The 22,789-nt window shown below is 42.5% G+C and overlaps 1 protein-coding gene across 2 annotated transcripts in view; it reads left to right on the top strand.

The window, feature by feature from the left end:
• Positions 1-2,196: 2,196 nt before the first annotated feature.
• The window catches only part of HS6ST1 (heparan sulfate 6-O-sulfotransferase 1), a 110,919-nt gene continuing 90,326 nt past the window's right edge, over positions 2,197-22,789 (top strand). Inside the window, exon 1 of one of the 2 annotated variants that reach the window (XM_073674247.1) lies at positions 2,197-2,979. In XM_073674247.1, the coding sequence (XP_073530348.1) occupies positions 2,486-2,979 (494 nt within the window). In that variant the 5' untranslated portion in view covers positions 2,197-2,485. The remainder of the gene's footprint in view (positions 2,980-22,789) is intronic. The other variant, XM_073674248.1, reaches the window with a different exon arrangement.

Genomic DNA, 22,789 nt, shown 5'->3' on the forward strand with positions numbered 1-22,789 from the left:
TTAGAATGAGCTCCAAAATGCATACTAAAGTTCTTAGTGTTAACATAATTGAAATCACAAATAGATAAAAAGTTTCCCATTTAAATAGGGTGTTTTCTTAGCCAAGGAAGCCTTGTGGTTAGTGTTGAGTGAGTATGTTCTGTCCGAGTATGCTCGGCCGAGCTCCGAGTATTTACAGCTGCTCGGTGTTATGGTTGAATCGCTCACGTGTGCATGATTTGCAACTGTTTGACAGATTTATTACATGTGAGGAATGTGTAAGAAATAAGCACCGAGCAGCTGTAAATACTCGGAGCTCGGCCCGAGCATACTCGGCGAAAGGGTTAACAGAACATACTCGCTCAACACTACTTGTGGTATGTGTTCGCTGAGTACTTTGCTGAGTTTTCGGAGCAGGAACTGAGTGAAAACTCCAAGTTCTTAAGGAGGATTTGTAGAATTTCCGCTCAGTTTCTGCTCCCAAAAACTCATCAAAAAACTCATTGTGACTATAACTTTGGGAGAAAAAGCATCCGGTTATTTATAAAAGGAAAAGTGGGTGACACCCACAATGGGGAGCTTGGGAGGATCTGCTGTAAGCCGGAACTATCACACAGGAGAGCTCACAGCGCAGCGGCCGCAGAGATTGATGAAGTGTTTTGTATTGTGATTGTGTAATGTCTGAGTAATCACAATCTCCACACATCACACAGAGCTGGCACTTATCCTGTTTCCTATCAGCAATCACAGTGACATTTAAATAAAAATGCTAAATTTTATTCTCCTACCAGAATCACAGTTCGGAGTGTACGGCACTGACTCTGGACAGATGAGCACACACCCTACCGCCACCGCCGCGGCAAACGGGGAAAAAAAAGTCTGTGTACTGCCAGACAGATATATTCTACCATCGCAGTCCATTAAAGTATTCTTTAGTTGTATACGCATACATTGTCACACATTTAGGCTACATTCACACCATGAGATTTTGGTGAGTTTTTGATGTTGCAGATTTTCTGCACCATTATGTAAATTAGGGTACTTGTGTTTTTATTGTATTTTTTTGTATCTTGTTGATATGTTTTTGATACTTCCTGGTATTTGGCTTTGGCAACACTTTATTGATACAGTCATGTGCGGCGGACTATGTGCGTTTTTTATCTGAGGATTTTCAGCATCTTATGCAAGTCTATGGTGAAAATCTTCACATAAAACTCACCGTACGCACAAGAGAAATTGAAATGTTGCAGATTTCAAAAAAGCACCGCAGGTCAATCTACACTGCGCAAAAAAAAATATATATATCCCATCCATTTTCCCAGATTTGTAAGAAAAACAGTGATAGAATAAAAAAAAAAAACCTTTTTTTTTTTTTTAAATCTTCGAAGCTGTGGTTTTTTTTGCCACAATTTTCCAAAAACACAGTAAAAACAACCGCATTTTCAGAAAATCTTGGTAAAAAAGAAGATGCACTACAAATGCATGTGTGAACACGGCCTTGTGGGGGAGTAGGGGTGAGAGGGGGCATCACAACAATAACTGGCACCAATACAATATGGAGCAATGTAACTACATTAATAAAATACAATAATAACAAAAAATAAGTAAATAAGGAATTAAGAAATAAAATAAGTAAATAAAAAGTAAATAAGTAAATAAATTAAATAAAATAACTAGGTGAAATAATAGGTAAATAAAAGGTAAACAAATAGTTAAATAAATAAGTAAACAATTAAATAAGTAAACAAATTGAAAAATAAAAGACATAAAAAGTAAATATGGTAGGTAAATAAATAAGTGTATAAAAACCAATAAGTAAATAAATAGGTAAATAACAAACAAATAAATAAGTAATTAAATAAAATAAATACTGTAGGTAAATAGAAAAGTAAATAAATAATTAAATAAGTAAAATAAGTAAATAAATTGAAAAAAATAATAATAAAAAGTAAATAGGTAAATAAGTATATACAATAAATAAGTGAAATAACTACGTAAATAAATAGGTTAATCTATGAATACAATAAAGCAGTGTACAAAATGAATTAAATAGTGCTGTTTCCTATCCCTGACACCCAGCAGTAGGGGGAATAAGCCCTTTTCCTCCGCTGCTGTCGGGCAGAGCAGGGCCACTCTCTGGGGTTAATATGAATCAGCAGACAGAAACTGCGCGGGCGGCTGACGACAACCACAGGAGTGAGCGAGTGCCGAGAGTGTATGCAAATGAGGCAGTAGTAGGAGCAGGCGCGGTGCATGCTGGGCTGGGATCATGGTGGCGCACGGACAGGAAGGAGGCTGGGGAGCAGCCGGGAGCCTCAGATCTCCGTAGCTGCGCTGGAGGACAGCACCGGGGATGGCTGCTCGGCGGCGGTGAGGAGCAGCAGTCCGTACCCGGGAGCCGGCTGTGGTTCGCCTCCGTCCCGGGCTCCGCGGCCACCAGGAGGGCACCGCACTGCCGCCCGCACGTCCCGGGAGATGGTGACCTGTGAGCCGCGCTGGCAGGACCATGGTTGAGCGGAGCAGCAAGTTCCTGCTGATCGTGGCCGGCTCCGTGTTCTTCATGCTGATCCTGTACCAGTACGTGGGGCCGGGGATCAGCCTGGGACCCCCGAGCAGATACTACCCCGAGCAGGACCCGGACCTGTTCCCCACCCCGGACCCGCACTACGTCAAGAAGTTCTTCTTCCCGGTGCGGGACCTGGACCGCTCTCTGACCTTCGACATGAAAGGGAACGATGTGATCGTGTTCCTGCACATCCAGAAGACCGGGGGCACCACGTTCGGGCGGCACCTGGTGCAGAACGTGCGGCTGGAGGTGCCGTGTGACTGCAGACCCGGCCAGAAGAAGTGTACCTGCTACCGGCCGAACCGCCGCGACACCTGGCTCTTCTCCCGCTTCTCCACGGGCTGGAGCTGCGGGCTGCACGCCGACTGGACGGAGCTCACCAGCTGTGTGCCCGGGGTGCTGGACAAGAAGGAGACGGCCATGAAGAACAGGAGGTGAGTGCTGGGACTTGTGGTGCCCCCCCCTGCGTGCTGGGACTTGTGGTGCCCCCCCCTGCGTGCTGGGACTTGTGGTGCCCCCCCCCTGCGTGCTGGGACTTGTGGTGCCCCCCCCCCCCCCCTGCGTGCTGGGACTTGTGGTGCCCCTGTCAGCTTCAGCTGATTCTAAACTGACCCCCTTAGAGGGGTTGCAGTCAGAGCCAGTTGTTGCACGGGGTCCGGGATACCTCACCTTGTGTTCTCAGTGATGCCTGTCATGATGATTATAGGACACGCTTAGATTTGTAGTTCTACAAGTGACATGGTTTACTCCTTTCCTATCTCCAGGGAGCACTCATTACCTGTGGAGGAAAGGAGGTCCTCAGGTAACTAGGAAAGGGTTCTTTGCAGTTAGAGCAGTGACTAGAGGTGGTGATGGCAGACACTGTACAGCGGCTACAGGAGGCACGGAGGCTTCACTGACAGCACGTCATGTGATGACCGGAGTCTATAGAATTATATATATGTATATACTGTGGGGTAACAGGACGCTCCTGGACACAACTGCAAAATTCTGACACGGCCCATTAGTCATATACATATATATTAGAGAGTAGATCTAGTGTGACACTGAGGCCGCTCCTGAAGCCTCTGCTACAGAATATTCTACATCTGTATAGAGCTATATACACATAGTATTGTACAGAGGCTTCAGGCTGCTCCAGAGAGTCGCACTACATTGTCTCCCCGTAATGACACACACCATCGGACATCATCCATTCTTCACCCAATTCTGCACGTCACTGACAATGTGGGACGGTTACAACACGAGCCCTGGTCTAGGCCTCATCTATTATTGATGATACTGAGAATAATAATGAGATTGCTTATTATTTACATATATAGTCATAATATTGCTTTTAAATCTCCATTTCCCAAACCTCTCTTCTTTCTCGTCTCTTCTTTTCTCCTCTACTCTTCTTCTGCTCTGCCTTCTTTTCTCCTCTTCTCTTCTTCTGCTCTGCCTTCTTTTCTCCTCTTCTCTTCTTCTGCTCTGCCTTCTTTTCTCCTCTTCTCTTCTTCTGCTCTGCCTTCTTTTCTCCTCTTCTCTTCTTCTGCTCTGCCTTCTTTCTCCTCTCCTCTTCTTCTGCTCTGCCTTCTTTCTCCTCTCCTCTTCTTCTGCTCTGCCTTCTTTCTCCTCTCCTCTTCTTCTGCTCTGCCTTCTTTCTCCTCTCCTCTTCTTCTGCTCTGCCTTCTTTCTCCTCTCCTCTTCTTCTGCTCTGCCTTCTTTCTCCTCTCCTCTTCTTCTGCTCTGCCTTCTTTCTCCTCTCCTCTTCTTCTGCTCTGCCTTCTTTCTCCTCTCCTCTTCTTCTGCTCTGCCTTCTTTCTCCTCTCCTCTTCTTCTGCTCTGCCTTCTTTCTCCTCTCCTCTTCTTCTGCTCTGCCTTCTTTCTCCTCTCCTCTTCTTCTGCTCTGCCTTCTTTCTCCTCTCCTCTTCTTCTGCTCTGCCTTCTTTCTCCTCTCCTCTTCTTCTGCTCTGCCTTCTTTCTCCTCTCCTCTTCTTCTGCTCTGCCTTCTTTCTCCTCTCCTCTTCTGCTCTGCCTTCTTTCTCCTCTCCTCTTCTTCTGCTCTGCCTTCTTTCTCCTCTCCTCTTCTTCTGCTCTGCCTTCTTTCTCCTCTCCTCTTCTTCTGCTCTGCCTTCTTTCTCCTCTCCTCTTCTTCTGCTCTGCCTTCTTTCTCCTCTCCTCTTCTTCTGCTCTGCCTTCTTTCTCCTCTCCTCTTCTTCTGCTCTGCCTTCTTTCTCCTCTCCTCTTCTTCTGCTCTGCCTTCTTTCTCCTCTCTTCTCCTCTTCTTCTGCTCTGCCTTCTTTCTCCTCTCTTCTTCTCTTCTTCTGCTCTGCCTTCTTTCTCCTCTCTTCTTCTCTTCTTCTGCTCTGCCTTCTTTCTCCTCTCTTCTTCTCTTCTTCTGCTCTGCCTTCTTTCTCCTCTCTTCTTCTCTTCTTCTGCTCTGCCTTCTTTCTCCTCTCTTCTTCTCTTCTTCTGCTCTGCCTTCTTTCTCCTCTCTTCTTCTCTTCTTCTGCTCTGCCTTCTTTCTCCTCTCTTCTTCTCTTCTTCTGCTCTGCCTTCTTTCTCCTCTCTTCTTCTCTTCTTCTGCTCTGCCTTCTTTCTCCTCTCTTCTTCTCTTCTTCTGCTCTGCCTTCTTTCTCCTCTCTTCTTCTCTTCTTCTGCTCTGCCTTCTTTCTCCTCTCTTCTTCTCTTCTTCTGCTCTGCCTTCTTTCTCCTCTCTTCTTCTCTTCTTCTGCTCTGCCTTCTTTCTCCTCTCTTCTTCTCTTCTTCTGCTCTGCCTTCTTTCTCCTCTCTTCTTCTCTTCTTCTGCTCTGCCTTCTTTCTCCTCTCTTCTTCTCTTCTTCTGCTCTGCCTTCTTTCTCCTCTCCTCTTGCCTTCTTTCTCCTCTCCTCTTCTCTTCTTCTGCTCTTCCTTCTCTACACATACACACCGTATATTAGTTTAGATCCATACGATAAACATCAGCTCCAGTTATGGAGGGCTGCAGGCCTGACTTTCTTCCTATGAGCTCGTGCATTGATTGATGTCACTTTATAATGACTGATCAGACTCCTGACCATGGTTTTGGCGGTACGGCTCTGCTCCTGACCCCGGCTCTGGGTTGATGTTTTCCACATTCTTTACCTTTGTGAAATATTTCTGTTATGTGCATCAGAACAACTCCAGGCTTCAGCTCTGTTCCTGGGCTGAGGTATTCCCCGGCCCCTTGGAGGTCACAAGAATACGACCCCTTCCTATCTTGCCTGCTTCTGGCTTTGAATTTGCTCAGACAATCTGCTGGACCGACCCGACCCGATGTGCTGTGATCTATAGAAGCGATGAAAACCCCTTTTTCTCCTCCACTATGGTGAACCCTAAATTACCGCAGCTGATGGCTAGGTACCTCCTGCTTCTTTATAGGGTCCAGCTACCCAGCACGGTCTTAATGCAGCGATAGATAATTGGATAAGTGTAGCTAACAGAGGTTATTCAGGCATAGTGTCTAGGACAAAGTGGCTTCCAGATACGGAACCTTCATTGATTTCCATAGAATGTTCTTTGCTGATGAAAGGTAAAAAAACTTATTAAAGCAAAAGCTTTTAAATCAAGAGCTCATAAATAATGATTGTGGTGTTCTAATGAGAGCTGGACAGAATGGGTGGGGGAGGGGTGGTCTTGTCTCTATGGCGCTTGGAGAGAAATTTGGCAAAGTTTTTAAAATGTTGTGCAAGACTGGTAAAATTCAAGGCAGATTTAGGCTTAAATTACACTGCATTAAGTGCTTAGAAATGCCCAAAATTGATAAATCTGTTTACTTGTAGTATTCGGACATAATTTCGGCATGTTTGTCTGGAATATGATGGTATAATCTGTTCTCAAGGGAATCTGTCAGTAGGATGTGGCCTAAACTGTCTCTCTATATGTAGGTCATAGGAAGCTGAATAAAATGACACCTTTAGATCTACTATCTGATATTTTATTGCAGAGAAATCCATGTTTTTTCTTAATATGTAAATGAGCTGTTAAGATCTATGGGCCAGACATAGATCTCCCTAACAGCTCATTTACATATTAAGAAAAAACATGAATTTCTCTGCAATAAAATATCAGATAGTAGATCTAAAGGTGTAATATTATTCAGCTTTCCTTGACCTACATGCCCAGGGTTAATCCTACTGACAGATTCCCTTTAACTATCGCTTATTGTAGTTGACAAGACTTTTTCAACACAACTGTGTGCTAAACGGACTTGCACTGCGTAGTGTACTGTACTGCAGGTGTATAGGATTGCCGCTCTGTCTTGGATATCGCTAGGACATTATGATCTAATGATGAGTGCGAGTCCTTTCTCCATGATCACCACCCCAAAAATAAAAAATGAATAAAACCTTGAATAATAAGATCTTGAATATGGCCATGTGACAGGGGGACGAAACTGTTGCAGAGAGAAAAGGCAATGGTACATTCACATGTTGTGAATTTAGGACTGATATGTATGCAGAGAATCCCCAGCATAATCCAGTACCAGGCGAGTGGATGACACCACAACAAATCTCATCTACACATTGCTGAAAATTTCTGCTGTGAAATTGACCTTGAGTGCAGATTTTAGATTTTGCAGATATAAACCCTTTGTACAGAATTGGCCCAGATGATAACTATTGAAATGGTGAAACCCTTAACAAAGTTCTGCGGAAGAGAAGGTCAGTTTCACAAGTATTTGTTTTACTTGTATGTGTTTTTTTTTATAAATCATCTACACGGTAGGATCACACGAGTGTATAAACAATTGGTCAGTTTCAATAAAAAAAAAAAAAAGTTTACAGCCACAGGGGAATGAGCCGCGTTGTGGACTAGTCAGACAAGCGGGTCCCCGGCAGCTTCTCCTGCCTTGGAGAGACAGGTCTCTGCCTATATGGGGAGGCGGTGTTTAAAGTATGCTTTTTCTACAATACCTGTCTGTGTTCATACAGCCAGCGCCTGATGCATGCTGCCTGTGGTCTGGGAAGCATGGATCAGCTGGCAGGTTCACTTTAATCAGAATAGAACAAGGACATGTTGTTGTCCTTTCAGAATAAAAGTCTAAAAAACTAAACTCAAATGTAAATAGACCCATTGAAATTAAAGAGAACCTGTCACTGGATGACAAGTGACAATTTTTTTTAATTTTTTTTATTTATTTATTGTTTAATTTCCGCCGCACGGTTCCACTTTTTAGTCAGTTCTAATTTTTAGGGTCATTACCAGGGGGACAGTACCCATAGAGGTAATTGTGCAGAGCAGTCTAAAGACACGCCCCGAGGATCCTGTCAGCCACACCTTCTTGGTAAAGACCATAAAAATTAGCATTAAATAGGCCCGTAACTCAGGAACTGTTTGGAGGATTTAAAAAGGGGGGAAACAATTGGTGGACACGAGAATAGTGGGCAAAAGTTGTCCACTTTTGAGCTGGTAAGAGGTCCTTTTTATTGTGTCCAGTCAGTGAATAACACAGACAGGTTACGCCCATCAGAATAAGCCTATATCTGCAGATCCGCTGTGGAAATATCCCCAATTAAACAAGCAATGTGTGAACCTACCCCTAATAGGATAGCTCGCTATAGCAGCTCTGCGCATTCTTCGTTCTCATCAGGGTCGGTTGGGGCGCAGGGTCTGTACCCCCACCAATCATATAGTGAGAGTACGCCCTATGACACCTGATCACTTTTTAGATCCATTTTAAGGCTATTTTTCATGCATTTCAATGCAGGAGAGAAGAAACCTTCAGTTTGACCAGGATAGCCGGCTGAAGGCTATGCTATTCTTCACACCATGAAAAGGTTAGACGATCATAGGCCAATGTACACACATGATCATGTTATTACAGTTTTCTTATAATAGGCTATGGATATATTGCTGGATAACATTGTATACTTTTTTTTTTTAATGATCCATTTTCCATATGGGAGGGGAAGGTGTGGTGTGAACACAACCTTACCTGTATCATCAGGTGAAAACCCAATGTGCTGCATTTCCTAACCTCTAATTATGGATGGGTGGGAGGATTTAGTGTCACAAACGGACTTCATAGTTCTGCCAGAAAGGTAGATCCTGATTACTCCTCTGTCAGCCTGACCTCGGAGAGTCTGTGTAACAGGCCGCAGGAGCTGCCATCACCATCGATTTCTGTAATGAGCGGCTCCCGCTGCTGATTTTATTGGAAACTCTGGCAAGATACTAGGACTCGCCTTTTACTATATGGCCAGTCCGAGATCTGCATGTCTTGTGTCTGTGGTGGAGGTGCTGCCATATCAGCTTCGAGGATAGGGTTATGGTTCATGATTTCTTGTGTTTATTTTTCTTTTTCTCTTTCTAATATTTAATTATTGTATTTCTTAAAGAAAAGCAACCGGGGATGTGCGGGGCCTTCTCTCCCCCCGCGGGCCCATTACAAATCCAGCCAAGGTAATGGGGTAATTGGGACTAATAACTAATGTCTGAACAACACTCTAGCCAGAATGTGGCCATAACCCCAGAATAAGTGCAGCACACAGCTGATGAGATGGCACTGCATATAAGGGACACTTATCTATAGATTGTTTTCCAGCTTTTGTCCTGCTCCCATTGTAACACTTCGCCCTTCAGCTTTGTGGTTTAGGTATTGGCTGACCCTGATTCACTTGTAAATTATAATTAATTTATATGTGAACTTTGCCTAATTAAAATAAACAAATGCTGAAGGTAAAAGCATCACATGTAAGGGCCCTGTGGTTATATTCCAGGGAACTGGATGCAAAATCTACGGCCCACTTCACCCCCGAACATCTCAAAAGGGAAGTAAAGGTTTACATGTTTTATATATGATGCACTGGGCAACCAGAAATGGCCAGTGGTTGGCCATCTTCCTATTACATTGGATACTTCATGTGTATGTCCCGCTACGTGGTCTGATTCTCATCCCAGTCGCCAAAGAAATCCAGGATATGGTCACTTTACGCAAGATGTTTGGTTGGCCACATATGGACCACTATTGCAGCCTTATGTAAAAATTGGGCAAGGTGAATAAAATCCGATAGGTCAGTGTTTGTGTAGTTTCGGTTTTTTTTTGCCACCGGGTGTTTGCCGTACGTTTTTAGCTTTCTGCAACAATAAAGAAGCCACTAGTGATCTTATCCCAATATGTAGTAGGTGTATTAATAATAATATTAGCAAATACTTCCACTTAAAAATGTAGTACAGTTCTTCTGATTCGCTATATCTCTTTCCTCATTTGCAGGCATTGCAGGACCTTAGGTATCCATGGTTACGACCACTAATATAGTGACACTAGTTGCTAGTGGTCGTAACAATGGATACCTAAGGTCCTGCACATGAGGAAAGACATAGTGAATCAAGAACTATACTACGTTTCTAATTGGAGGGATATTCTAATATTTTTATTATTATACCTAATACATATTGGGATAGCATCCTGGATATGGGAATACCCTTTTTAACAGTACAATCTGATTTTCTCTTCTCAGACCGACAATCGGTGTAGAAACTTACACATGTGAATTGGCCTATTGGATAACATGTATTACTTCCACACCTTTCATATGACTCGGATTTTAACTATAGGTCTGTATTGTGGCTCTCTGAAATTTGCATGCTTGTATGAAGCACAAGAAATTGAATCGTCCTCGCTAACGTTGGCATCGTGCATAAAGTAAAATGTGTTTATATAGAAAACCGGATAATCAGGCGTCCGTTTTTAGTTTGTCACTGATCAAAATTATCTATACCTGTCTAGGGGTTCTGTAAAAATAAAAAAAGGAAATCTCTGACCACACACTTTGTTTGTGATTAACTTCTGTTTAGGAGAAGCAGTTTAATTTTTTTTCTTCATTCGTGAAAATCTCTGCTGGAACACTGACACACGGACCAAACACTGCTGAAACTCGGACTGTTTTTTTGTGTTCCAGAACAATCGCTGACGTCTGAATGAGGCCTTAGAAATATATATATATTTTTTCAGTACCTTTTATTATTATTATTGTGATGGATCCGCAGACAGTGGGTCCGCGCTGCACTTTGCACAGCAGGTCTCCAGCCCTGGAGTGGAGGAAATGTGCTTTTTGCCGTTGGTCAGGCTGAGCCTTCTAGCAGGAGAGACGTCCCCAGTGCTGATTCATTAGTGGGGCTGTAATAACAGAATAAGCGTCTCTCCCAGGAGGATACAGCACAAAACTGCAAGCATGAAATAGCCGCTTTCTCCAGAGCGGGGAAGGCTAAATATATTACTCCGAGATCAGCGAGGTATCTGTGAGCGGCAGATAAGTTACTGCCTTCCGCTAATATTACTGACAAAAGGCCCATTTATCCCCAGTGATTATTGGAGCAGTGCAAACGATAACGAGCATTGGTTATGGTAATCGGCCCATGTAAATGAGATAAGGATGTAGTTTGTATTCTGGAAACACGTCTGGTAAAACGTACATCGCCGGAACAATTACCATGTAGCTCCATATTCCACAGTCACGTCTTGTAACTGCTCCTTTTACAGATTGCATGAAAATGTCCGGGTACAGACGTTATATGAAACAATAAATTACTAGTATAGCTTAAATTGTAAGGAATACCTGAGCCTGACCTGACTAGTGTGGTCAGTAGTAATAAAATCTAACAGCAGATGCTCCTCTGTCACCCACCGGTCTCTTCTCCATCTCTTGTGACTGCTACAGGAAATCGGAGTCTGCATTGGTTCACTCCTAAGACCCTGCTTGGTTGTAGCAGTCACATGATGACTGGGGGGGGATGTAGGCAGCAGGACAGGGGCAGCGGAAGATGAGCAGACTAAAATAGAAGGGTGGAAAACCCCTTTAAACATTTCCGTGAGAACCTCCACAAATGGGCTAGCAACTTCCCGTGTTTTCCCTTGTTCTTCAGTCTTCAGTGCGGCTCTGGATGTATCCACAGGACAGTACACTTAGATGTGTGCAGCGAGGGGGTTGCAGTATTGTTTTCAGCCCATTCATCTTCTGTAGATTGTTGGCAGCGGTCCCAGTCGGCTACTATGTGAGTACCACGTAAATTCCTAATACAGATTCCATAAACTGGCAGCTCTGTACAGACGTCCATGACTTTCCAACATCATTGAGCAATATATACCGGCGCTAGCTCTGACAGGAATAAAGACATGAGAGACATAACTTTTCCAGTTTAACGGCGCAATAAAAGCGAAAGGTTCCCAAAGAAAGTCACCGTAGAAATGTTATTGTGTGGCTTTCCTGAGCCGAAGTGAGAAATATTGTTTGATGTGACCATAGACAATCACGTCTGCCCATCCATGCCGCCCGTCCTTTTATTATTCACCTAGGGAAAAAGAGCCAATTCTTCATACGGTGCACCCATCATGTCTGGAATCCTTTCCGATTTTTCCCTTCAGAACCTGATTGGGATAACAATCATCACTTCGACGAATGGTTGACCACCGTTGGACGTCCTATAGGAATTAGATTTTATTTGATGGATCCTGCCAATGGCTATTCTCCCACCAATTGATGTAGAGTTGTACTGTAGATATGACCTCGAACAACCACCACCCAAATAGATAAAAAAAAAAAAAAACTTTTTTTTTTTTTTTTTTTTTTTTTACACATCCAATCCTATTATGATCAGAGCTTGAGATGTCGAGTCAAGATGAGTGATCATGTTAAAGAAGCACTCCCACCAAAATGCTTATGAGACCCTTTGCAGTTGGTATGGTGTAGCGGCTTTCTCCCCTCTCTCTCCATTTATAACGCATGAGCACTCACCGAGTCCTCGTTTATAGGGGAGTCAGGAGCTGCAGCAGAAACTTTAGTTTAAACAATAGGTCACTTTCTGACGACACAGTTTCAGTAAGAAAGGGACTGTTTTTGTTCTTAAAAAATGTCCCACCAGAAGTTGGAGCTTGAGGATATATTATCCATACTTTTTTTTTTTTTTGGTCAGGATGAGTTTGACTTATTTCGTCATTTCTGTCCCTCTAACAATCTATACATAGTCTTGGCTTTCACTGGCATTGAGCATACTGCTGTGGCTTAAGTGGAAACCTATGGGGACCAATGCAAACTATCCAAAACAGCCCCAACTATCAGTGGTATTCTCACGTGGGCTGAGGGACTTTTTGGCCTCCTTCGGCTCCAGGTCTTGGGTGTGACTGTAACTCTTGCACCCACTATAACTATGACCTTGGCCCATTTGCATTCTCTAATGGACTGTTGCCACCAATCCTATATTCCAGATAACACTAAAATTGGCCATACACGTGCGAGAGCTCTTCAATGTAAGTTTTCACTTCGCACCCCCCCCCCCCCTGCCCCATACACATGAACGCTCAATTTGTACAAGCGTTGATGTGGTTTCAATGAGCAGAGGGGAGAAAGCCCCTTCCAGACACCTGCCATTAGTTGATCACTTTTGAAGACAAGATGACCTGTTGTAAATTTCAATGGCTTGATCTTGATCTCCGCTGTTGGGTCAGGGGACCTCAATACACATTAGATGGTGGTCAGGTTTGGCCAACTTTCAGAAATATGTATCTGGGACCTCTATCTGGGAATCATAAAATGGATCAGTTTTTTATTATTAGTCCAAGGCAGGTCCCCGGGGCTTTTCCCCACCCTGCTCCTCGCCACAGTAACAAAGTAAGCCAACCAAGAGGTGGGGAAGTACGTGCAGATATCCTCTTCATAGAGGAAGAGGACTTCAACTCTAGTGTCACCTACTAGAAGTAGCAATTCTAAGGCTACGTTCCCATGATGAGTTTTTGGTGAGTTTTTTTTTTTTTTAAAAAATGCAAGTAACTTATTTTAGTTAATGGGTGCAGAAAATCTGCAACGTCAAAAACTGACCAAAAGCTCATTTTGGGAATGTAGCCTATAAGTTTTTATCGATCCTCTAACTAGTCTTGCAACATGACTTGGGATAATAAGCCAAAGCAGAATCTCTATTTCCATATAACACATGTTTCGGGGTGTTTGCCCCTCTTCGGTACAAAGCAAGCGGACTGATTTAGCTGAATGAGTGGCTTCTGAGTGGGGTGGAAGAGGTAAATCTTCTCATACTGGCACGGCACTCTCCACAAGGAGAGACTTTACCGCGTAGAGAAGTGTGAAACCTGTCTAGCTAGATGCACCAAATCCATATTACGGCATGCGCCATTCTGATACGTTTGGTGCATCTTTTGCCTGCCTGGCCTAGTTTTCTCCTCTCTAGAGTCCAGCCTGTTAATAATAAATCCCCCCCACCATCCTTATAACATAAAATGCACATTTCAGATGAAACTCCTATCTCCATGTGTAACGACGCCCGTTGACAGCTGCAGCACACGCGTTACAATCCTGTTAATAAAGCGACATTGTGCACTGTCTACATAATTAGCATTTCAAAGAGAAAATCCCAAATTGCAAAACTTTCAAGGGAAAGTCTGCTGATTTATTCAGGTCCGGTGAAGTCGGCTGACAGTACACTGGAAGGTTTATGACTAGATATTACCATTGATTTACGTTACTCTGTGTATTACGTCCCATTAGCGAGATGTAGTAATTTACAGTCGTGTTTTGGGATTTTACGCGTTATCATTGGTCTGTTGATTTGGCTTCCCTATAGTGCCGCCTTCATTATGTGGAGAGCCGTTCTTTGTCTGTGATTACTGTAATACTACCTCACAGCTTGCCAGCCGCTCACAGCTCATCTATTGTACCTTCCTAATGGTTTGTGTGCATTTACATACAGGAGCCTGCTCCGTGTGATTCTGTGAGATGGCCCGCTCCTTCTGCTCCTCTACAGTACCATGCCCTTTATTCTGCTTGTCGTCTCGCCGGCACATGTACGTCATGTAAATGTCAAGGCTCCTAAGAATTGTTTAATCTGTGTTTAGTATTTGACACGTCAATGTCAGGATACGCCTATCGTATGTTTTTTTTTTCTTTTCACCTAACTGTATAATACTTTTTATTATCTTTTTTTTTCTTCTCTTTTTTTCACCTGACTGTATTATACTTTGTATAATATTTAACCTGTTTTAAGATAAAAATAAATAAATAAATAATAAATTCTAAAAGGATTTACCGTACATTTAAAGGGGTTCTGCATATTTATTATATATTTTTAGAATGGTCTATCAAAACTTTGTTTATAGATCGTTCCACACCACATTCTCTCCTCCACGATGGAGGTCCCGAAGAAGTGGCTCCACACTTCCCAAGTTAGTTGAAAATGCATTTTGTAAGCCAGACAACCCATTTAAGCTTTCTTGGCATAGAGCGTTTTCAAGCTTTTTTTAAAAAGATAAAAAAACCCTCACATTTTCATATTCATGTATTTCAGCAATTTTTTCTTCTTGCATTGGGAACCCATTGGAGCTTAGTGTTGAGTGGTGGGGGAGAAGGAAAAGGAAGAAAAGCACAACCCAGAGTATGCTGCTGTTGGAACAACACTAAGAACCTTAAAAGGCAAAATTATTGCAAAAAAAAAAAACAATGCAAAAAAATTCCTTATCGACTCTCAGCCAACATTTGGCAACAGCAGGTTTTTTTTTTTTCATACAAGAAAAAAAATAGTTTGTTTGCTAATCCCAATTCTCAGCCATTTTGGATTATGTCCATTTTTAGTTGTACAAACAAAACAAAGTGTACCACCATCCATTTTTGCAAAAAATAAAGGCCTTGTGTTTTTTCTTTCTTGCCTTTAATTTTTTGCAAAAACGGATAAAGGTCCACATTGTGTTTTTGTTTTTGCAAGAAAAAAAGTGTGTACAACAGAAAATGTATATAATCTAAAATGGATGAGAATCGGGACTAGCAAACTGATAACAAAAAATAAACAATTTTTCTTCTTCTATACAAAAAAAAAAAAAAAATTTTTGAAGTGAAACTGCAGAGTAGAAGCTGCTAATCCTATTTTTGTTTGTATTTTGACTTAAATCTTAGTCAGGATCTGTCTCTAGAGGAACGCTGGTCTTTTCCTGGGGTAAATTGTACCATTTATGTCAGGAGCCCAGGCCTTCTGCTTTGACCACAAAATTGTTCCCATTTCCATGAAACATCCATATTATGATTTGGTTTTGCAACGTCGCGCCCCCCTTGGCCGGGTCTTGCGCGCGCGCGCGTGTGTGCTCCTGCTTCTACGAGACACAAGTTGCGGTCTATGATTGCTGCCTACAGCAGCGGGGCTTCTCTGGGGGGCTGCAGGGGCTTCTCAGGGGATCCCTTTTGCATGTGAAAAGCTCCAAAAACAAATGTCTCTTTCCTCCGAAGGGAACATCTGAGTTCCGCAAATTATAGGCATTGAGTTGATTTCGCTTCATAGTGACTATCTCCACCTGAGGATGCCTAATCACGTAATGACATAATGTGCCACGTGGGGAGCACAATGTGAACAGAACGACCCGTGGCCTCAATTTGTGGCCAATTTGGCTTTCAGCTGTTGCTTTTCAACAACGTGTTCAGTATAGTCACGTGTTTTTTTTTTTTGTTTTTTTTTTATATCTGTAAAAACAAATTTAACACTAATGTTTTTGGCATTCTTGTTAACAAGAAATACAACATTTTTGCATTAGTTTCAAAATTGTCATATGTTGATTCTTGCAGCGTTGTTACTGCTTTGTTTCCACCATTTTTTTTTTTTGTATTGTAAAATGCCTAGAAAATGCTCTGTTAACATATGAATTGCTGGCAATAGTCTGTGGCTTTACTGATGAAATTTGGGCGCGGAGTCCGGGCCTTGTCTGTTCATGGGATTATGGGACCACAATGAGATTTTATATTGGATGATTCATCCGCGCAGAACACAGCACTGATTTACCTAGTGATATATAAAGTGACTTCCACTAGTGAACGATTAGGTCACTTCCTTTAGCCACTTTACGGCTTTTGAAGCTTTACAGTTAAAAGTTGCACAAAAAGACTGAATATATCTAAAGAAAGTGGTTTTGATATTGCAGTGCACGTGTTCATTATTTTTAGTGTGAAGCCCTTTTTTAGGGGTTTTCAGGCGGAATCTTGGTCACCTTGGGGTGGTCATACAGCATTTCTACATTTCAGCAGCCTCACTCGATGTTCCCTGCTCAGTGCTATATGTCTTCCGGTCACCTTGGGGTGGTCATACAGCATTTCTACATTTCAGCAGCCTCACTCGATGTTCCCTGCTCAGTGCTATATGTCTCCAAGTACGGTAACTTTTTGCTGTGGAAGGATTTTCCTTGTTTCTACACTTAACCTTCCGATACCTTTTGTGAATGTCACCCACTCACACCCACCACAATGGAGCTGCGTATTGTAGCCTGTATGAAGGCTCCGGTGTGCATGTCAATGAGTAATCTGCGGCAGAACTGTGGATTCCCAGGTGCATTGTGGGATGTTTATTGCTGGTCTTGACCGTGATCCTTGCTCATATAAATATCAGCATGACGTGAAGGCCCGTCATATCACACGTGATCAGGTGGAGTGTCTGCTCGGCACGTAACCTGTAGTGCAGGTTATGTACAGTTATTATGGCCTCGGCTCCGATTATGGGGGCTTAGCTTGTATGCCCCACTATTATCTCTATAACTTTTATAGAAACCTTTGTCCGTGTTTGACTTTCTATTTTTAATTGCTAGGAAACCGAATGATGTCTGTGCGGCATATCGCAGGCCAACAGGCACTTGGCCATGTCCAGCACCCATAGACAATGAGTGGAGCGGCAGGCGGTGTGCATGCACAGCCATTGCTTCTTTATTCAAGCTGGGTAACAGAGCCCTGTTCTCAGGATCAGTTCTTCATTGCTCCCTTCAAAGAATTCATCAGCCATCTGCTCTGGTGCCAGGGCACATGGCACCTGGAGGCGTACTCTGCCAGGTTTCAGTTGGTGACATCTGTCGTACATAAATGGGTGGATGTGCACAATGCATGTATGGAGCAGGCTCAGGAGCTGAGCCTGCTCCATACAGAGCAGGTGCAGGCTGTGTGATACAGCAGGAACCTGAGAGTAACTGATGTGATCGGAGTAGCTCCAAGCAGTTTATCACTTAAGATACCTCTGTCATGGACTGTGGCATTTAAGAGCTTGGAAATGGGGGAACTTGTTCCTTCCAACGCCTATCTATGTCAATGGCATTTATCATGACAGCCGGGTTCTTCTGGAGGCCCCTGTCTGCCATGTTAATACATCTATGAACAGGTTAAAAGAAAACTGTTTAGCTATACAGTCGTTCTCCCATAGATGGACGTAGCTAGCTGCCGTAATAATCAGTGGTGCTCAGTCATTATACAAAAAATCACAAAGTCCCAAGTAGTAGCAGTGAAGATGATGCACTTACTACATTATGGAAAAAGCTCTATTATCTCATAGCAAGCAATAAAAATCAGATGGGAAGAGTACAAGCAAACAGTTGGCTACGGCCGTTCGTGTCTCCTGGCGCTTCTGCAGCCTACGGCCGTTCGTGTCTCCTGGCGCTTCTGCAGCCTACGGCCGTTCGTGTCTCCTGGCGCTTCTGCAGCCTACGGCCGTTCGTGTCTCCTGGCACTTCTTCAGACCTGTAGAAGTGTCAAGAGACATGAAACGGTAGTAGCCTGCTGTTGTTAGCCCGCACTCTCCCCATTTTTTCTTTTTTATTGCTTGCTATGAGATTATAAAGAAGATTTTCCCATGATGTAGTGAGTGCCATCATCTTCATTTCTACTTCTTGGTACATCTATGAAGCACAACCTCTGGGTGGGCTTTATAGGCGATTGCTGGTACAATACACTGCAATACTGTATTATTGCAGTGTATTTCAAAATTAACTACCCGGTTAGCGCAGGTTCAAGTTCCCATTTGAGGATCAATAAAAAAAATATAGACATTTTTTTTAAAAAGAAAAATATATAAAGGTTCATATCAGCACATTTTACTGGAATGTGAATAAAATAAAAAACATATTTGGTATATCCATTGTTGTAATTGTTCGATCTAGTAAACTAGAATATTTCATCCCATATGAAGAAAACAGAACTGAAAAAAATCAAAATTATTTTTATTGTCACATTGACCTAAAAAAAAACTATAGCTTTCTCCACAAAAAAGAAAATAATTTTATGAGGATTTGGTGACCAAAAATTCTTTTTATATCATTACTGATGTTTCTATTAATCATTTCCGTGATCAGGACTCCGATCTGTAGTATTATACCGATTTATTTAACCCCAGCTCACATCAGCTCCGTCACGCCATTTGTCAAGGATATCTGATGTAATTTCATGCCTGGCTATTACCATGTATTGTTTGACATGGGAAAGATTATTAGTGGCTCTATTAATCTTGTATGAGCCGGGCTGGATTATCCTATTTGGGAATGGCGTCTTTCCTTGGCGTATTTTAGCTCCTCGATGGTGTGTGTACTTCCTAAACAGTAACTTGTCCTTGTTAATGCCATCAAGGACATCAGATTAGTTAATATGAAGCCGATGTGGAATTTGCTGGATAAGATTACTCTGCAGTAACATATTGCTGTCACTTACAACGTATGGGAATTTATGGCCCCTTGATTGCTTAATTTCATGTTTATATAGTAGGTTTAAGTGAGAGCTAGGACGATCTTTAACTAGACTGTCCATGGACTAATTTCCACTATAATCTACTCCAATTACTGATTTAAATTTATAGCAAATCCTCAGGGAAGCGAAGTGCTGCCTTTTGGGTCTTCCCCCGTCCCTAAGGCGGCACTCTCTCAAAGGCGGCAGCTTGATAAAATCAATAAAGCTTTGCAAATTGTGGCACACAGCAGGCATGTGGCAAATTAGTGATCTAACAATCTGGTAGAGGGATTTATTATCAGACATTCATACCTTCCTTCACGACTCTTAAGCTTGCCGTACACATGAGAGCCGTGGCCGAGGGTTAGGGAATGTGCACGCAATGTCTTGGTCAGGAGGATTCCGCATGGGACTCGCTTGAGAAAGCTCTAAGTCTAAGCGCTAAAACTCCAAAAAAAGGAAAATGAACATGTGCACAGCACTGTCAAAATGACTTGCCGCGCTCATGTTCAGTCACCTCTTTTAATTGTTTCAGGCTTCGAAGCGGCCAACAGAAATGAGTACAAACAAACTTCAGAAAAGACTCTTCAAGGAAAACACTGCCAGTGTCTACATGAAGCGTCTTCTGTGTCAGAATCAAGGCAGGTACGCCGGTGTCTAAAAAATGTCAAGTGTGCATACCCTATATGTGGTTTTAATGGCGAGTGAGAAGAAAAGCCGCCGCCAGGACTGTCCGGCAGTGGCCATCTCCCCTGAAAACATGGATCGGACTGTGCAAATCCAACTACCTGTTCCTTCTCTCTAGCAAAATAATATGCTAGGAGAGAGTAAAGAGACCCCTAGACACATCAGATGAAAGGTGGCCAAACCTTTCTTGTATGGTTAGGTACGGGGGACTTGGGGTCCTCTCCTTTCCAGAGAATCCCGCTCTCCTCCAGGCTGTGAATTGGTGCTGACTTCATGGATATGGTCCTTCCTCCCTATGTATCTGTTGCCATATATTTTTTTTTATCCATATAAAGAAGTGATGACGCAATATCTTGTGCAGATAGATCTTGAGTATTTAGACTTTTTTTTTTTTTGTTCATTTGACATAACTTCTTGTGTTTTTCTGCAGGTGGCTTTAGGGTATGTTGCTAGAGGGAAAATCCACTTTGTGTTACAGTAGCCGTATTGAAGGAAATTTTGTGAAATCGAATTAACAAAAGCTGTGAAATGAAAATCCTTTGCCTTAAACCGGAGGTCGCTCTGCATTTGAAATCGGTGGCAAGTTGATTTATACTGCAGATTTCGCTGCACCCTTCCGCAACCAAACCTTTCACTGTGGGTTTTCAGCTGTGGAATCCCATGAGAACCAGTAAATGCACACTAGTGGATTTTTTTTTAAATTTCTCCAGCTCATTTCGCCTTATGCTTTGCAAAGGATGGGCCTGTAATAAAAATCCGCCGAAATAATTCGTAGGCCACAGATTTCTAAATCACAGCCGGTCAATACAAAACAATTGCACCAGAGAATTTTTTAAAGCCTCATCTGCTAGTTCTGTATTACACTGTATATATTTTTGTCGCTGTAAGAGATTGGAGTATTTGCAGCAGAAAAATCTGCTGCAAATCTGAAAGGAAAAAATAAGCGCCGTGAGCATGAGACTTCAGGTTTCTCACTCACTTTGCTAGTACTAGGAAATCCTTCATGTTTTGTGACAAAATTGCAACATGTGCACAGAGCCTTAGAGTAATATCTTGAAGGCTGTATTTGGTCTGCAGCGCTGTCCATCCATCAGGTCTCTCATAACAGGTAGCATTTTTTTCCCTGTTTTAGAAAATTAACCTTGTCTAAGATGTGAGGCCAATTGTGTACATATAGGTCTTTAAATAATTCATCCTCTACCGTCCTGGTCTATGATCCCTTTGTAGAAGACATATGGTTTATTGTCGTATCTTCATATAATTGCCTATGAATTATTCACAGTGTTCCTGTCAATGTTCGTTGCAGGAGATTGTCATCTTGTCATCTGGAGCTTCTCGAATAGTCATGAGAAGGTCTAAGACCCAACCTTCTGACTCTTGATCTGTTGGTATCTTATGTTTCGAGCTCAAGTCAAAAATATTGGTGGAAACTTTCTTTGGCCTCTTTGTCTATATTTTTTTGTTATTTTCTACTATTACTGGTTGTTCCCCGTATATAATGGAGTAAGTTTTCATTCACGTCAGATCACCGCTCTTTTACGATAATTATCCTGATTGACTTTTCTGTTAATTGGCTCTGTCTTTTATCTAGAGATGAAGCAGTTGGGCCCATACTGCTATCTCCGCGCAGCAGTTCTTGTCTTTTGTTTCGGAGTTCAGGGGGTTCCTTTAACATCCCATTGTTTTGATTTAATAATTTGCAGCATGTAACCAGCAGCATGGTTAATTCCATTTTTGCAATACAATTTCCTTCGCTCAGTCAAGGCTCCTGAGGTTGGACAGATGCAGCGTTACCAGCTGTGCAAGAAAACGTCAATTAGTATCATCTTGTTACCGGGTGTTTCTGGATCCCTATGCCATGGAAACTGGTTTATCACAGTGCTTACCAGATGGCTCCCGGTCTGCAGGGATGGCGCAGGAAGAGCTGCTAAGATTTCAACTCCCTTAGCATTACATTTCGCCATCCTTAAGGGGAATTTAATGCACAGGACCTAACATGTCCGGAGACAATGCCGTCTTACTTATTTCTCATTGAGCTCTGAGCTCATGTATGATAGCTTTCCAGGAAAGAAAGAGATGTAGTCACAACAAAGGAACCTGTTCAGATTTCATCCACTGGGGTGCGGGAGCCAGCCTGCACGGTTTATTGTTCTGTGCGCTGCTCAGGTTCCAGATATTAAATATTAGTTCTGGCTTCAACAATAGGAACTCTGGGTCTCGTATACAGTAATGGAACAGCTGTGTCCCCTGTATGTCTGGATACTTCTATGTCACTGGTGTCCTCTGTAGCAGGATGTGGAGGAGCATTATATAATGTAGCACTTGGCTTACTTTGCATCTTTCTAGGTGTTTAATCCACCGATCTTTCATCAGTGCCAGAGCTTCTCACAATAACTCCTAGTAAGTGTACGCCTCTTATGGGTTGAGGACTTAAGTTCTAGCATTGTATCCTGGCACCCAGACTGTTCTAGATCTTGCGTTTTAAGCCCATTTATTTTTGAGAACCAAAAAAAATGTAACAGAAAAACTGATTTAAACCATAGGTCACATTCTGCTGATGGCTTCCCTTTACTCGTCTGACCATACTGATGAAGAGGGAGTTTTACTTAAGAATTTCTCTTGATTTAGGTTGTTGTACTTGTAGTAGTATTTTTCGTTGCGAAGTGATTGCTGTATCTTATATAAAATGGGCCAGTTGATCCTTTCATTTGTAACACGGCTGACCACCTAGTGGCTAGTCCTTCTAGGTTACATTGCTCCATGATTTATGTACCCGCGTACACAGAGGGTTTCTTAGCAATAAGATGTGAAAGTGCAAAACCTACACCATGAGGTATCTATGTTTATGACTCCCCTACACTGGATGTGAAGTTGATTAGTGACAATGGCTCTTCAGTATTCACAAGTTATTGGTAAGTGCCCCCCACCTACACTCGTTAGCTTGTTATCAGATACAATGGGTGATTTTTGTGTGTTTTGGCAGGTCATTGTTTGTTTGTGTTAGTGGCGATCTTTGTGTTTTACGTTTGTGATAAGCCATGCTCATTTCTGTAGTATTTATTGGTACTCCCCCTGACATGCAAACACTCACTGACCT

This window comes from Phyllobates terribilis, unplaced genomic scaffold (assembly GCF_046119375.1).
Source record: "Phyllobates terribilis strain yellow unplaced genomic scaffold, ASM4611937v1 Scaffold_3__8_contigs__length_932513732, whole genome shotgun sequence".
In the NCBI taxonomy this organism is placed as follows: Eukaryota; Metazoa; Chordata; class Amphibia; order Anura; family Dendrobatidae; genus Phyllobates; species Phyllobates terribilis.